This window comes from Clinocottus analis, unplaced genomic scaffold (genome assembly GCF_023055335.1).
Source record: "Clinocottus analis isolate CAN_PGR_092001 unplaced genomic scaffold, fCliAna1.0.p SCAF_28, whole genome shotgun sequence".
Lineage (NCBI taxonomy): Eukaryota > Metazoa > Chordata > Actinopteri > Perciformes > Cottidae > Clinocottus > Clinocottus analis.
In genome coordinates, this window is record NW_027176020.1 from 266,992 (window position 1) to 284,491 (window position 17,500).

General features: G+C 44.7%; 3 protein-coding genes across 4 annotated transcripts in view; 2 read left to right on the top strand and 1 right to left on the bottom strand.

Annotated features, from left to right (window-relative positions):
• Positions 1–1,397: 1,397 nt before the first annotated feature.
• Positions 1,398–10,068, bottom strand: LOC137795366 (calcium/calmodulin-dependent protein kinase type IV-like). The gene is made up of 7 exons (XM_068592778.1): positions 9,358–10,068; positions 7,859–7,937; positions 7,332–7,394; positions 7,074–7,156; positions 4,836–4,908; positions 2,366–2,456; positions 1,398–1,516 (listed from the first exon to the last, which is right to left on the bottom strand). The coding sequence occupies exons 1-7, from the start codon at positions 9,462–9,464 to the stop codon at positions 1,398–1,400; spliced, it is 615 nt and encodes a 204-aa protein (XP_068448879.1). The 5' UTR covers positions 9,465–10,068.
• A 1,493-nt stretch (positions 10,069–11,561) lies between these two features.
• On the top strand, positions 11,562–14,347 carry fam174c (family with sequence similarity 174 member C). The gene is made up of 3 exons (XM_068592951.1): positions 11,562–11,999; positions 13,014–13,136; positions 13,258–14,347. Exons 1-3 carry the CDS (start codon positions 11,728–11,730, stop codon positions 13,259–13,261), a joined length of 399 nt encoding a protein of 132 aa, XP_068449052.1. The 5' UTR covers positions 11,562–11,727; the 3' UTR covers positions 13,262–14,347.
• A 329-nt stretch (positions 14,348–14,676) lies between these two features.
• LOC137795442 (ubiquitin-protein ligase E3A-like) overlaps positions 14,677–17,500 on the top strand; it is a 7,920-nt gene continuing 5,096 nt past the window's right edge. For both annotated transcript variants that reach the window (XM_068592915.1, XM_068592916.1), the window contains exons 1-4: positions 14,677–14,925; positions 15,755–15,800; positions 15,931–16,190; positions 16,269–17,470. In XM_068592915.1, the coding sequence (XP_068449016.1) occupies positions 15,799–15,800; positions 15,931–16,190; positions 16,269–17,470 (1,464 nt within the window). In that variant the 5' untranslated portion in view covers positions 14,677–14,925; positions 15,755–15,798. The remainder of the gene's footprint in view (positions 14,926–15,754; positions 15,801–15,930; positions 16,191–16,268; positions 17,471–17,500) is intronic.

A 17,500-nucleotide genomic window follows, 5' to 3' on the forward strand; every position in this document is an offset into this window, starting at 1 on the left:
TGCAGCTAGTACACATCTACTACAGCTAGTACACATCTACTGCAGCTAGTACACATCTACTGCAGCTAGTACACATCTACTGCAGCTAGTACACATCTACTGCAGCTAGTACACATCTACTGCAGCTAGTACACATCTACTACAGCTAGTACACATCTACTGCAGCTAGTACACATCTACTGCAGCTAGTACACATCTACTGCAGCTAGTACACATCTACTACAGCTAGTACACATCTACTACAGCTAGTACACATCTACTGCAGCTAGTACACATCTACTGCAGCTAGTACACATCTACTGCAGCTAGTACACATCTACTGCAGCTAGTACACATCTACTGCAGCTAGTACACATCTACTGCAGCTAGTACACATCTACTACAGCTAGTACACATCTACTACAGCTAGTACACATCTACTGCAGCTAGTACACATCTACTGCAGCTAGTACACATCTACTACAGCTAGTACACATCTACTGCAGCTAGTACACATCTACTGCAGCTAGTACACATCTACTGCAGCTAGTACACATCTACTACAGCTAGTACACATCTACTGCAGCTAGTACACATCTACTACAGCTAGTACACATCTACTACAGCTAGTACACATCTACTGCAGCTAGTACACATCTACTACAGCTAGTACACATCTACTGCAGCTAGTACACATCTACTACAGCTAGTACACATCTACTGCAGCTAGTACACATCTACTACAGCTAGTACACATCTACTACAGCTAGTACACATCTACTGCAGCTAGTACACATCTACTACAGCTAGTACACATCTACTGCAGCTAGTACACATCTACTACAGCTAGTACACATCTACTACAGCTAGTACAAATCTACTACAGCTAGTACACATCTACTACAGCTAGTACACATCTACTACAGCTAGTACACATCTACTGCAGCTAGTACACATCTACTACAGCTAGTACACATCTACTACAGCTAGTACAAATCTACTGCAGCTAGTACACATCTACTACAGCTAGTACACATCTACTAGTACACATCTACTACAGCTAGTACACATCTACTACAGCTAGTACACATCTACTACAGCTAGTACAAATCTACTGCAGCTAGTACACATCTACTAACAGCTAGTACACATCTACTGCAGCTAGTACACATCTACTACAGCTAGTACACATCTACTACAGCTAGTACACATCTACTGCAGCTAGTACACATCTACTACAGCTAGTACACATCTACTACAGCTAGTACACATCTACTGCAGCTAGTACACATCTACTACAGCTAGTACACATCTACTACAGCTAGTACACATCTACTACAGCTAGTACACATCTACTGCAGCTAGTACACATCTACTACAGCTAGTACACATCTACTGCAGCTAGTACACATCTACTACTACATCCTGGCGCGCTGGGAGCTCGTGGAGGCCCTGAACTCACCGCAGTAGCCCGGCGTGCCACACACGGTCTTCATGGTCACCTGGTCGTCGATGATCTTGGAGAGACCGAAGTCGGCTGTAAAGACGACGAGTGGAGGTTTAGTTTGAGCCGTGAGAGACACGCAGCTTCCTGTTTTCTGTTTCTAGTGAACGGGAGAGCCTCCGGACCACAGGGGGCGCTGCAGGGCAACTACATATAGTACTGCTTTACAGTACTACTACACCTACTACTACTACTGCTTTACAGTACTACTACACCATGTAGTACTGCTTTACAGTACATACTACTGCTTCACAGTGCATAGTACTGCTTTACAGTACTACTACACCATATAGTACTGCTTCACAGTACATACTACTGCTTCACAGTACATAGTACTGCTTTACAGTACATAGTACTGCTTTACAGTACTACTACACCATATAGTACTGCTTTACAGTACTAGTACTACATGTTATTTGCTTGTTGGAAGGTGGATGTGGGCGGAGTCAGACAAACTCGTTCTACCTGTGATGGATCTTATTGGCTTCTCTGTGTTTACTGTGAATCACTTTATAGATAAAGTTATTAATATTACTGTGAATCACTTTATAGATAAAGTTATTAATATTACTGTGAATCACTTCATAGATAAAGTTATTAATATTACTGTGAATCACTTTATAGATAAAGTTATTAATATTACTGTGAATCACTTTATAGATAAAGTTATTAATATTACTGTGAATCACTTTATAGATAAAGTTATTAATATTACTGTGAATCACGTGAGTGGGATTTGATTTCACGTGTTCTATGAAGTTTAAGACTGGTAAATATATTCATAACCTCTGATCACACAGTCTCTCTCCATTCATCCTCATCATCCTCCTCATCATCCTCCTCATCATCATCAGTGCGTGAAGGCGGGCGGCGGCTCGTTACCAATCTTCAGCGGCGCGTCCAGCGACAGGTCGGCGTACAGGAGGTTCTCTGGTTTGAGGTCTCGATGAACGACTCCGTTCTCGTGGAGATACTGAAACACACACAGAAGGTTCAGAGCTCCAGGCTCTGCAGCGGAGGAAGAGCGTGAGGAAGAGTGTGAGGAAGAGTGTGAGGAAGAGCATGGAGATGACAGATGGCCTCTTCCTCCAGCTCCCAGCATGCACTGCTGCTGCGTGAACACTCCCCTCAGATCAGCTGACGTCAGCAGTGTGGAACACGCTCACCTCGCGGGGTCGAGACCCACAGCTTTGGAAACTAGTGGAGATGTTGGTGTGTTCAGGGGCTGTGGGATGTTTCTGCGCTGCAGATTACTGTCACACACACATGTGATACAGCAAATACAACTGTAGTGTAATCCTTACACACACACACACACACACACACACACACACACACAGACGTATGTTTCTTTTGCGTGGTGGATGTAGGTCAGCTGTGGTCAGATTGTGTTTATGTGTGTGTGTGTGTGTGTGTTTATATTTATGCGTGTGTGTGTGTGTGTGTGTGCGTGTGTGTGTGTGTGTGTGCGTGTGTGTGTTTATATTTATGATGCGTGTGTGTGTGTGTGTGTGTGTGTGTGTGTGTGCGTGCGTGCGTGCGTGCGTGTGTTTATATTTATGCGTGTGTGTGTGTGTGTGTCTGTGTGTGTGTGTGCGTGCGTGTGTGTGTGTGTGTGTGTGTGTGTGTTTATATTTATTCGTGTGTGTGTGTGTGTGTCTGTGTGTGTGTGCGTGCGTGCGTGCGTGTGTGTGTGTGTGTGTGTGTGTTTATATTTATGCGTGTGTGTGTGTGTGTGTGTCTGTGTGTGTGTGTGCGTGCGTGTGTGTGTGTGTGTGTGTGTGCGTGCGTGTGTTTATATTTATGCGTGTGTGTGTGTGTGTGTGTGTGTTTATATTTATGCGTGTGTGTGTGTGTGTGTGTGTGTGCGTGTGTGTTTATATTTATGCGTGTGTGTGTGTGTGTGTGTGTGTGTGCGTGCGTGTGTGTGTAAAATCCTCTCTGGATTTAATCTGTGCAGCAGCAGGATGGAAGCTGCTGTTACATAAGAGACCTGCAGCTTCTGCACGCTGTGCAACCACGCTGCTGCCAGCAACACCTGCAACCAACTAGTGCAACCAATGCAACCAACTAGTGCAACACCTGCAACCAACTAGTGCAACCAATGCAACCAACTAGTGCAACACCTGCAACCAACTAGTGCAACCAATGCAACCAACTAGTGCAACACCTGCAACCAACTAGTGCTAGCAATGCAACCAACTAGTGCAACACCTGCAACCAACTAGTGCAACACCTGCAACCAACTAATGCAACCAATGCAACCAACTAGTGCAACCAATGCAACCAACTAGTGCTAGCAATGCAACCAACTAGTGCAACACCTGCAACCAACTAATGCAACCAATGCAACCAACTAGTGCAACCAATGCAACCAACTAGTGCAACACCTGCAACCAACTAATGCAACTAATGCAACACCTGCGACCAACCAATGCAACCAACTGGTGCAACACCTGCAACCAACCAATGCAAGTAATGCAACCAAATAGTGCAACACCTGCAGTAGTTGCAGTAGTTGTTTTAGTAGGTTGCGTGTGTTGTAGTAGTTGGTAGTTACTGCAATTAATACAACCAACTACTATAACTAATGCAACTAACTACTGCAACTAATGCAACCAAGTACAACTACTGCAACTAACTACTACAACTACGTAAACTAATGCAACTAACTACTGCAACTATTTACTGCAACTAACTACTACAACACATGCAACCAAGGAGCAGTACAACATTTACTGAACCTTAAAGGAGCAGTACGACAATACGTGAACCTTAAAGGAGCAGTACGACAATACGTGAACCTTAAAGGAGCAGTACGACAATACGTGAACCTTAAAGGAGCAGTACGACAATACGTGAACCTTAAAGGAGCAGTACAACATTTACTGAACCTTAAAGGAGCAGTACGACATTACGTGAACCTTAAAGGAGCAGTACAACATTTACTGAACCTTAAAGGAGCAGTACGACAATACGTGAACCTTAAAGGAGCAGTACGACAATACGTGAACCTTAAAGGAGCAGTACGACAATACGTGAACCTTAAAGGAGCAGTACAACATTTACTGAACCTTAAAGGAGCAGTACGACATTACGTGAACCTAAAAGGAGCAGTACAACATTCTAAGCTATCTAGAAGACCTAGAAGCTAACAGTAAGTAGCATCTGGTTCATGAGCAGTGGTGCAGTGAGTGGCGCTGCAGAGACGGAACAGAGATGGAGGAAGTGAACAGTAATCTAATGAGTCGAGGGATGGATGGAGCTGGATGATTCACTTTAACTGTGACAATAACCAGACACTCAGACAGTGCTGGATTTTACTGACGGACACCAAATGCAGCAGTCTTACCGCCACTGCCTCCAGGATCTGCTTGATGACGTGAGCGGCGTCTCTCTCGCTGTAGTAACCTCGCTCCACGATCCTGCAGACAAACACCAGGGCAAAATAACACCTGTTATTTACAACTCTTTGTATTATGGGACCATGACCGTTATTAACATTATTACTAACTTGAACATTACTAACACTGTTACTAACATGAACATTACTAACATTATTACTAACATGAACATTACTAACACTGTTACTAACATGAACATTACTAACATTATTACTAACATGAACATTACTAACACTGTTACTAACATGAACATTACTAACATTATTACTAACATGAACATTACTAACACTATTACTAACATGAACATTACTAACACTATTACTAACATGAACGTTATTAACACTATTACTAACATGAACATTACTAACATTATTACTAACATGAACATTACTAACACTGTTACTAACATGAACATTACTAACATTATTACTAACATGAACATTACTAACATTATTACTAACATGAACATTACTAACACTGTTACTAACATGAACATTACTAACATTATTACTAACATGAACATTACTAACACTATTACTAACATGAACATTACTAACACTATTACTAACATGAACGTTATTAACACTATTACTAACATGAACGTTATTAACATTATTACTAACATGAACGTTATTAACACTATTACTAACATGAACATTACTAACACTATTACTAAGATGAACGTTATTAACATTATTACTAACATGAACATTACTAACACTGTTACTAACATGAACATTACTAACATTATTACTAACATGAACATTACTAACACTATTACTAACATGAACATTACTAACACTATTACTAACATGAACGTTATTAACACTATTACTAACATGAACATTACTAACACTATTACTAACATGAACATTACTAACACTGTTACTAACATGAACATTACTAACATTATTACTAACATGAACATTACTAACACTATTACTAACATGAACATTACTAACACTATTACTAACATGAACGTTATTAACACTATTACTAACATGAACGTTATTAACATTATTACTAACATGAACGTTATTAACACTATTACTAACATGAACATTACTAACACTATTACTAAGATGAACGTTATTAACATTATTACTAACATGAACATTACTAACACTGTTACTAACATGAACATTACTAACATTATTACTAACATGAACATTACTAACACTGTTACTAACATGAACATTACTAACATTATTACTAACATGAACATTACTAACACTATTACTAACTTGAACATTACTAACACTATTACTAACATGAACGTTATTAACACTATTACTAACATGAACATTACTAACACTATTACTAACATGAACATTACTAACACTGTTACTAACATGAACATTACTAACATTATTACTAACATGAACATTACTAACACTATTACTAACATGAACGTTATTAACATTATTACTAACATGAACGTTATTAACACTATTACTAACATGAACATTACTAACACTGTTACTAAGATGAACGTTATTAACATTATTACTAACATGAACATTACTAACACTGTTACTAACATGAACATTACTAACATTATTACTAACATGAACATTACTAACACTATTACTAAGATGAACGTTATTAACATTATTACTAACATGAACATTACTAACACTATTACTAACATGAACATTACTAACATTATTACTAACATGAACATTACTAACACTATTACTAACATGAACGTTACTAACACTATTACTAACATGAACATTACTAACATTATTACTAACATGAACATTACTAACACTATTACTAACATGAACATTACTAACATTATTACTAACATGAACATTACTAACATTATTACTAACATGAACATTACTAACATTATTACTAACATGAACATTACTAACATTATTACTAACATGAACATTACTAACACTATTACTAACATGAACATTACTAACATTATTACTAACATGAACATTACTAACATTATTACTAACATGAACATTACTAACATTATTACTAACATGAACATTACTAACATTATTACTAACATGAACATTACTAACATTATAACACCAGTGGAAGTAACTAACTACTGCAATTAAGTGTCGTCAACAATGTGAATAGTGTTAAGGTTTTAGTAATAATGTTAATAATGTTCATGTTAGTAGGAATGTTCATATTGATGTTAATATTAGTAGACGTGTTACCGGTCAAACAGCTCTCCTCCCGTCACCAGCTCCAGCACCAGAGCGATGTCTGTGTCCGTCTCAAAGATCTCCTTCAGCTGGATCTGAAACTCAAGAGGAACCAGGTACTCCTCTGTGGAACCACACCTGCAGAGAACCTGTTCTCTTGGAGAACGGAGAACCCGTTCTCATGAAGAACATATCCTGATGGAGAACTTGTTCCTCATTCATAAGTTTTTAAACTTCAGAGCAGAGATGAGATGACAGGATCGTACTCACGATGTTCGGGTGAGAAAGACGCAGCAGGACGCCGATTTCTGTGCGAACTATTTTCTTGTCGATCTGCGACAAAAGAAACAACGTAGACTTCGGTGTGTTGACGCTCTGACAGGACGTGAACACCAACAGGTCCAACAACACAAACTGACTAATAACCAAATTTAGAGTTAGCACATGGTTAGCCTAGCTTAGCACAAAGACTGGAAGTTGAAGGAAACTGCTGGCCAGCTCCATCAAAATATGACTATGAATATTCTTTTATTTTTTCTAAAATAAATATTACAAACAAATATGGATATAATATGAGTGTGTACATGTGTTAGCTTCACATGCTAGTCCTCTCCATGTACATGTCAGTTGTTGTTTCTAAAACTAAAAGTGTGCCAGGAATCCAGTAAAGGTCAAGTGGGCTTAGTGTTAGCTTCTAGGTCCTGTTATCTTAGTTAGCCTCAGGGCCATGATGCTAGCTAAAGGAACCTCATCGTGACCTCTGACCCCTGGCTCCTGCATCCTGGACCAACACTGACCGTTTTCTTGAGGACTTTGAGAGCGTAAGGTTTCTGAGTCTGCTTCTCCTCACAGCGATACACGATGGACGTCGCTCCTCTGAAAAAAAAGACAAAGAACCAACATGTTGAACCTGAACGCTCCGACATCCAACACTACAACGTGGACCCTGAACGCTCCGACGTCCAACACTACGACGTGGACCCTGAACGCTCCGACGTCCAACACTACGACGTGGACCCTGAACGCTCCGACGTCCAACACTACGACGTGGACCCTGAACGCTTCTACTCTAGAAGAGATGCAACAGTGTGGTAGTTATGAATCATAATCAGTAGTAAACACAAAAGCTTGTAAAACTTTTTCTTCTTCTGTCGCTGAACTAATATTTCATGAATGAATTGATAAAACTGCAGTTATATTGATCCAGAAACATCTGATATCATATGAATCTGTTGTTCTGCTGGGACAGATGGAGGAATCACACACTCTCACACACACTCTCACACACACTCTCGCACAGTCCTGGCCGGTCTCCATGGCAACAAGACACCTGGTAACTGAGCTGCTCACACTCTTCTAAAATCACTGCTGACATAATTTTACTGTTTGCACAGAAATTATTTTCTTGTTGTTTCAGTCAACAACAACAAAAACAGTTGTGTCATTTTCACAGTTTTATGAAGTCACATTCATGATGATGTCACACCTGTAAAATCTCTTTGCAGCCGCAATAAATTCAGTCGGTGAGTCTGATGAACGAGCCCGCGCGTTTATCACCACATGAAGAAGAAACGTAGTTGTGTTCCACTCAACATGGACGGTTCTAATATTCCTGATATTTAAATATCGATGTTGCAGAACCAGAAGTCTAGTTCACTGGATCCAGAACCACGAGACAGGAAGTGACTTACTGGATATTGACTTCAATCAGGAAAACGTCTGTAACACATTTGTTGACTTATGAATACATAAATATCTCTTCCTGAAGGTCATACAAGCCGTAAAAAAACCTGACAGCTGATTATGAATGAGAACGAGGCTGCAGGCGGAGCTTAATGTTCTTCTATACAACCAGAGGAGTCGCCCCCTGGTGGTCAGGAGAGAGAATGCAGCGTTAACACATGAAGCATAGACTTCTATACAACCAGAGGAGTCGCCCCCTGGTGGTCAGGAGAGAGAAGCTTTAACACATGAAGCATAGACTTCTATACAACCAGAGGAGTCGCCCCCTGGTGGTCAGGAGAGAGAATGCAGCTTTAACACATGAAGCATAGACTTCTATACAACCAGAGGAGTCGCCCCCTGGTGGTCAGGAGAGAGAATGCAGCTTTAACACATGAAGCATAGACTTCTATACAACCAGAGGAGTCGCCCCCTGGTGGTCAGGAGAGAGAATGCAGCTTTAACACATGAAGGGCTTCTATACAACCAGAGGAGTCGCCCCCTGGTGGTCCGGTCGACTACATGAACCCCTCCAGATGACCCGCCCCCCTTAAAACCATAACGTGGTCCAGACCTGCCCAGCTCGGCGCTCAGGGTGTAGAACTCCTCCACCGCCCCGTCCCGCCTCGACCCGTCTACCCAGAACTCCACCGGCGCCGAACCGGGCCGAGACGTCGGCATGGCAACAGCAGGGCTCCCTAACACCAGGACCAAGGGGGCCGAGTCCACGACCACAACCGGGGGGTCCGGTTCAGACCGGGTCAGGTGTGACCCGATCAGAGCGAACCAGGTCAGATCTCAAATTTAAATCCAGCTCCGTAAAACCCAGATTAGAGGAGCGGAGGGGGGCGGCTCATGATCCTGATGGGCTTTAATCCAGACCAGAGGAGGAGCAGGAGCCCTCTCCAACCCTCAGCCAGGACCGTGAAGACCACAAAGACAACCAGAACCCTCTGGACCAGAACCCTTCAGCCCAGAACCAGGACAGAACCAGGACGCACACGGACCAGGTCCAGATGTGTCGCAGCTCCCATCGGGGCCTTAAACCCTCTCAGATGTCGGAGCACTTCAGTCCATCGCCCTCCTCCTCCTCCTCCTCCTCTCCCTCCTCCTCGCTCCTCCCGGGGTATTTCCGTGTTCGCGCCGGCAGACGCGTCCCTCCTGCCGGTGCAGATCCAGACCCCGAGACCCGGGCAGTGACAACACCGGAGCCCGGAAGCAGACACAGGGACCCGGGCCGGCTCGGTTCTGGTGCTCGGAGGTTTGATTCCGTGCAGCTCCAGATGTCCGCTGGATCCGCAGAGAGAGAGAGAGAGAGAGAGAGAGAGAGAGAGAGAGAGAGAGAGAGAGAGAGAGAGAGAGAGAGAGAGAGAGATGCTGTAATCTCACAGCCCCGCCCCCTCTGTCACCTGCCGGCCAATCACAGCGCGGCAGGGGGAGCCCAGCCGCGCTGTGATTGGCCGGCCGGCCTGCCCGTCACGGCAGCCTCGTCGCAACCTAAATACAGAAATAACCTAAATACATAAATGTACACTGGCGGGACATCTGGAGCTCTTATCCGTGGGAATCGAACCCGCAACGCGCGCACCGCATGCGCCTTGCTCATCAGTCACGTGACCGACAAGAGGTCTGACTGAGTTCATTATTGTCAGAAGAAATGAGAATGGAATCAAAGTCACTTCATTTATGATCTTCATGAGAAATAACACAACACATCATATATACTGTTTATGAAAAGTACTTTATTAATCTCCAAGGAGACATGTTTTTGTCAGAGTAGCAGCATCCCACACCTACAGACATGCAATGAAATAAACAAACTAAGCTAAACACACAAATCAAATCAAATAAATAATAACAGGAACAGGGATAACAAATATATACAAAAATGAGAAATAAATATATATCTGTAAGCAAATGAAATCAAATGAGATGAATATATACATACATATATACATACATACATACATATACACATACACATTTACACATATACACATTACTAACATATCCACAACAATATAACAACAGATACAACAGAATAACAACAGATTAGTATATGATTTGACAAAAAGTTAATAAAATATATGTTAAAGTCAAATATCTGAAAATTCTTGTTACAATTCTGCAAAATAACAAACATCAAAACACAAAAAAAGTGTTCATCTGAAACACAACAGCGCCTCCTAGTGGACTTATACACACACACACACACACACACACACACACACACACACGCGCACACACACACACACACACGCACACACACACACACACACACACACACATACATATATATATATATATATATATATATATATATATATATATATATATATATATATATATTTATATATATATATATATATATATATATATATATATATATATATATATATATATATATATATATATATATATATATCCATCCATCCATCCATCCATTTTCCGCCGCTTATCCGGGGTCGGGTCGCGGTGGCAGCACCCAGCAGACCGACCCAGGCTTCCCTCTCACCCGCAACATTTTCCAGCTCGTTCTGGGGGACCGCGAGACGTTCAAATTAGACATTGTTAAATAATACAAATAAATGTAATCCTAAAAGATAAATATTTCAGAAAAACAAAAACAGGCCGATTGTTTTTACTCGCAAATACTCAGGAGTATTTGCCTTCTAATTCAAACTCACTGTGTCATTTAAACCCCGCGCTTTAACTCGCAGGCGTCTGGCTCCTTCCGTGTGATTGGTTGGCGGGACCGTCCTGCGAGTCAAACAGAGGGAGAGATTTGTCCCACTAAAAGACACGCGTGACGTCATCAGTAGTTAGACAGGGAACTTCCCAGTTTCGGGACTTTTATATCAACAGAGTGACGTGGAGCCGAGGAGCAAACTCTCCCGCCATTGTTTTCCACATCTTCTTCTTCATCTTGTTATTCGTGGGGAACATGACTTTCGTCGGACTTCTCTCCACGGTTATGGTTCCGGTCTGTTGGCTGTTCGCGTACGTCGCGGGGGATTCTGGGACCGGACTCGGACCCGGACCCGCGCTGACGAACTCCAGCTCTGGGGGGCTGAACGCCACGCGCAGCGGCGGGAAGAGCTCGCGGGGCTACAGCGGGCTGCTGCGCGTGGACGGCTCCATGATGCAGCGGGCCCTCTACGTCCTCATCGGCATCACCGTCATCGGGGTTCTGTACTTCCTCATCAGAGCCGTGCGGTGAGAGCGACCCGCCTCACGCCGAACCCCGGTCACAAAAGCAGAGAGTTAGTCATCGGCTCACGGCTGAAGGCGTTTAAACTAGTTCGTGGTGTTGTTACTGTCGTGATTACAGCAGTTCTGTCGGGTGAAGTCCCGGGCGGAAGGGAAGAGAAACGCGCGCGGCATTTAAGTTCAATCACAAGATTTATGACTCAATCTCGAGTGCCGTCACGTTCAGTGTGTAAAAGTGTTACATGTTTGTGTTGTTTATTAGCAGCTTCAACAGCACAGACCCATGTAGAGATCATGAATGCGTTATTCCATAGTGTGACGTGACACGAACATCTGCTGATATGAGGAAGTATTAAAGTGGTACATTTATGGATGAAGTTTGGCGTCAGTTAGTCTATGCTTTACTTCCTGTACAGGAAGCGATGAAGAGTTCCTCCAGCTTTACATCAGAAGATGTCCGATAGACGAGCAGAACTCAGAAGTACTTTAGTGTACTAATGTGACGCGCAGTACTTTAGTGTCCTGACATGCAGTACATTCATATATCGACATGTCACAGAGGTAACGTTGTTAATGTCCCGCTGAGTTCCAGTTTAGTGTGTAAACAGAAGTCTGAACAAACCCTGAAGCTCTTTGTTGACTTGAGGTCAACAGTCATGTGACTCTTCCTGTCAACAGCAACTGTTCTGCTGCAGAGATAACGCTCACACTTTAAGGCTTTCTCTCCTGGCAGCAGCGGCTCATCCATTCATTTCATTTTAGACTAATGTCATCAAGGACCTGTTTACCGGTTTGACTCATCGCCATCCTAACAGTCCTGCTTCCTGTAGTACTTCCCATCCTGCTTCCTGTCCTGTCCTGCTTCCTCTAGTACTTCCTATCCTGCTTCCTGTCCTGTCCTGCTTCCTGTAGTACTTCCTATCCTACTTCCTGTCCTGTCCTGCTTCCTGTAGTACTTCCTGTCCCTCTCCTAGTGGGCCTGAGTGCTGGTCACAGTTTGCCCTGCGTTGTGTCTGACAGGCTGAAGCGGCCGGCCCACAAGAAGAAGTACGGCCTGCTGTCCAACTACGAAGACTCTGTGGAGATGGAGGCGGTGGAGAGCGACGAGGACGACACGCTGTACGAAGCTCGCAGCCTCCGCAGGTCAGAGGTCACAACACAACAACAACACAACAACAACACAACAGCACAAGAAGAAGAGCCAGCCCTCTGACTGGTGACGTGTGGTCAGTATTGATCTGATGGTTCTCTGTTCTCTGTTCAGATGAGGCGGCGTCTCCAGCCGGCCGGGCTTCCCCGTCAGAGGATATTGATGATTGATTATTGATTATTGATGATGGACCCGTGGAGGAGAGGACCAAACAGCTGTTCACCACTTGATGCCAAAGCGGCTCCCACCGAGCAGGATAATCATTTTTTTTAAGGTGGTATTGGAGATAGAAAGAAAGGAGTTTGCGGAGAAGCCGCTTTGACTATAACCGCCCTGTGCTTATTATTGTTATTATTATTATTATTTTTATGGTTTTCTTCTCCTTGTCTTTCATCCGGAGGTTCTGCTCCGCCTCAGCTTTACTGCTGCAGCTCTGAGGTCCTTCACTGTGATGATGTCATGCAGCAGCTAACACAACACCTGCAGCTAACACAACACCTGCAGCTAACACAACACCTGCAGCTAACACAACACCTGCAGCTAACACAACACCTGCAGCTAACACAACACCTGCAGCTAACACAACCCCTGTACACCTCCTGGGGGATCTGCTCTCTCCGGTTCCTTCTCTCTCGCTGGTTCATTTGTATTCTCCCCGTATCATTTGCACGTTGAGGGAGATGAGGATGATGATGAGGAGGGAGATGAGGAGGAGGAAGATGTGTGGCGAGCGCTCAGCGTTCCAACCTGAACCCGTTGAGTCGTGTGGCATCACTGCAGACTTCCTCTTCACTGATTGGTTGATCTGAGTTTCTGATAATCAATAAAATCACAACTGGAACGAGTTCAAGACAAATGAAACATTTCATATTTCCTGTTGCGTTGCAGGTTGCGTTGCCTGTTGCGTTGCAGGTTGCAATGCAGGGTGCGTTGCCTGATGCGTTCTGCAGTGAAACTCCTTTGTTTTTACTCTGAAAGACAATGAAGGTTGAACGGATCCAGAATGTTTCTTTATTCCAGCATGTTCATGTTATTATTATTGTTAATAATAATAATAATAATAATCATGTTATTATGATAAGACATACTGGTGGCAGAGTTTGTATTTTTCACACTTTATTTTATTATGAACTTGTTTGGTTTAAAGTTTTTCAGAAACAACTTTTTGTACAAATCATTAAGTAAAATTGTTTAAAGGAATAAACATGATAAAGTATTTATTTATGTTTGTTTACATGTTCATCTTGTGACGCCATGTTGAATAAATATTATCTATATAGATATATTATGTGTAATCATCTGTTATAATACAACTATTAATATCATCATAATTTGTACATTATATTATAGTATATATTATATTACTAAACAATAATACTCGTAATAATTATAATAACTATTATTAATGTTATAAGCTAAGTAAGGAGTTATATTACATTAGTGTAGTAATCATGTTTCTCGCGGTGCATTCTGGGGGGGAGCTCGCTGTCTGACAGCCGCGCGCTGCATGCCGGGATACATGTCGCTCTTGTTTACAAGATGGCAGCAGAGGATGTCTGTGCGGCTTGAAGAGACTCAAAGGATCAGAACCGCAGGCTTCCGGCCGTCGGTTGCTCGCGAGCCTCGCCCGGACCTCGTGTCGGTGAACCCGGCCGTTTGAATCCGGAACCACGCGGACCCGGAGACCCGGACCGGCTCACACGGGACCGGAACCATTTCTGCACCGTCACTGACGGACAGACAGCGAGCGGACAGACAGGACGACACCCCGTCAAATCACAGGTCAGTCAACTGAACGGTGGTGCGTTCAGGGCCCGATTTGTTTATTAGTTTCAAACATAAACACTGATATTTATAACTAATGTAATAAACAGGTTTATTACATAAAACAAGACATTGAATTATTGTTGAGATCCTTTCTGTGTTGCAGAAGTCATGAGAAAACCAACTTTACCTCCTTTTAAAGGTTTAACGTGTAAACAGGAGATAAACCTCTGCTTCTAAAAGCTGCATTCTCTCTCCTGACCACCAGGGGGCGACTCCTCTGGTTGTATAGAAGTCTATGCTTCATGTGTTAAAGCTGCATTCTCTCTCCTGACCACCAGGGGGCGACTCCTCTGGTTGTATAGAAGTCTATGCTTCATGTGTTAAAGCTGCATTCTCTCTCCTGACCACCTGGGGGCGACTCCTCTGGTTGTATAGAAGTCTATGCTTCATGTGTTAAAGCTGCATTCTCTCTCCTGACCACCAGGGGGCGACTCCTCTGGTTGTATAGAAGTCTATGCTTGATGTGTTAGAGCTGCATTCTCTCTCCTGACCACCAGGGGGCGACTCCTCTGGTTGTATAGAAGTCTATGCTTCATGTGTTAAAGCTGCATTCTCTCTCCTGACCACCAGGGGGCGACTCCTCTGGTTGTATAGAAGTCTATGCTTCATGTGTTAAAGCTGCATTCTCTCTCCTGACCACCAGGGGGCGACTCCTCTGGTTGTATAGAAGTCTATGCTTCATGTGTTAAAGCTGCATTCTCTCTCCTGACCACCAGGGGGCGACTCCTCTGGTTGTATAGAAGTCTAAAATACATGAATCATAATTCCTGAACCTTTCTTCCAGAGGACTGTCCACTGGGTCTGCAGGAGAGCTCCTGATCCAGCCGAATGTGAGTCTCTCTCTGACCTTCTAGTTTAACTCCCTTGGGTCGTCGTGTCGTAGCTTTTTTAAATAGGCAAACGTGTCGTTGGTGTTTTTCTACCACCGAAGAGTTCTGACTTCCTGTCTGAATGTTGCAGGAACAGAGCGACCGCAAAACATCTCATCGAGCGCTACTTTCTGCAGTTGACCGACGGCTGTGGGAATGGCGACTGCACGAATGAGTTTTGCGCATCGTGTCGTGACTTTCGACCTTTGGACAGCAACGCGGCGGCGGCCAAAGCGCTCGAGCTGTTTAAGATTAACGCCAAACTCTGCCACCCTCACCCCTCCACGAACGACTTCCTGGACGGGGCGATGAGCGAGGCCGACCTCTGTCCTGCCAAGGAGGCCTTCTCAGGTAACGCCGCCGCTCACGTACGCCGGCTTCGACCCCGCGTGGCTGTGTTGATCTGACTCTCCTGTTGTTTGGGTTCAGATGTGGATCACCTCACGGAAGACGCGGTCTGCACCATCCTGGCCTTCTGCGAGGAGCGGGCCGACTACTCCGCGCTCATCCGCATCATCGGCCGGATCTTCTCCAACTCGGACGCCTTGATGAAGAGCTTCAGGAAGGATGAACCCGCCGCCGCCGACAACCCGGACTCGTCTGAAACGACAGATGTGGACGGGCGGGAGGCGCCGGGCTCGGAGTCGACGGGCGCCGCCTCGACCGCGCCGGACGAGGGTCTGGATGAAATGCTGGACCCTTGCGAGGTGACGGTGGACGTCGCCGCCGTGAGGAGGGTCTACGACCGCCTCTTGAGCCTGGACCAGGTGGAGGCCGCTCTCGTGAACGCACTCGTCTACCTCACGCCGAACATGGAGCTGGATCTGGAGTACCTGGACGTGTACGACACGCACCCGGACTACCTGAACATCTTCATCATCGTGCTGGAGAACAGCAACCTCCACAGCCCCGAGTACCTGGAAGTGGCTCTGCCGCAGTTCTGCAAAGCCATGAGCAAGCTGCCGGTGGCGGCGCTCGCCCGGCTGTCCAAGCTGTGGTCCGGGTACGGACTGGGGCACGTCCGCCGCATGATGGAGACCTTCCAGCAGCTCATCACCTTCACGGTCGTCAGCAACGAGTACGACGGCGACACTCTAGTGAACGACGACGGGACCGTGGTGGCCGCCACGCAGTGTCTGAAGGTCGCCTTCTACGCCAGCATCCTGGGCGGCGTCGTGGACGTGGAGCACAACGAGGAGGAGGAGGAGGAGGAGGACCCCGAGTCCGACGAGCTCTCCCTGCACGAGCTGCTGGGCGAGGAGCGGCTCTACAAGAAAGGCCCGCCGGCCGATCCGCTGCAGCTGGAGCTGGGAGTCCGACCCGTGGACGGCGTCCGGCCGCTTATCCCCTACGAGGACTTTGTGAACGAGTCTCTGAACGAAGTGGTGGAGATGGACAAGGACTTCACCTTCTTCAAGGTCAACGCCGAGACCAAGTTTTCCTTCCAGAGCTGCCCCTTCATCCTCAGCGTCATCACCAAGAATCAAGGGCTGTACTACGACAACCGGATCCGGATGTACAGCGAGCGGCGCCTCACGGCCCTCTACAGCATGGTGCAGGGCCAGCAGCCCAACCCGTACCTCAAGCTCAAGGTCCGCCGGGACCACATCATCGACGACGCCCTCGTCAGAGTGAGTCTCCAGAAAGAGATCAGAGCCTCT

What these genes read in the sequence shown, in the direction of transcription:
- LOC137795366 (XM_068592778.1), bottom strand. Translation starts at nt 9,464, where the DNA reads ATGCCGACGTCTCGGCCCGGTTCGGCGCCGGTGGAGTTCTGGGTAGAC. An exon ending in CTGAGCGCCGAGCTGGGCAG is followed by an intron (nt 7,938 to 9,357) that starts GTCTGGACCACG and finishes CTTTTTTTTCAG; the next exon opens with AGGAGCGACGTCCATCGTGT. An exon ending in GTCTTTCTCACCCGAACATC is followed by an intron (nt 7,157 to 7,331) that starts GTGAGTACGATC and finishes CTTGAGTTTCAG; the next exon opens with ATCCAGCTGAAGGAGATCTT.
- fam174c (XM_068592951.1), top strand. Translation starts at nt 11,728, where the DNA reads ATGACTTTCGTCGGACTTCTCTCCACGGTTATGGTTCCGGTCTGTTGG. An exon ending in TTCCTCATCAGAGCCGTGCG is followed by an intron (nt 12,000 to 13,013) that starts GTGAGAGCGACC and finishes TGTGTCTGACAG; the next exon opens with GCTGAAGCGGCCGGCCCACA.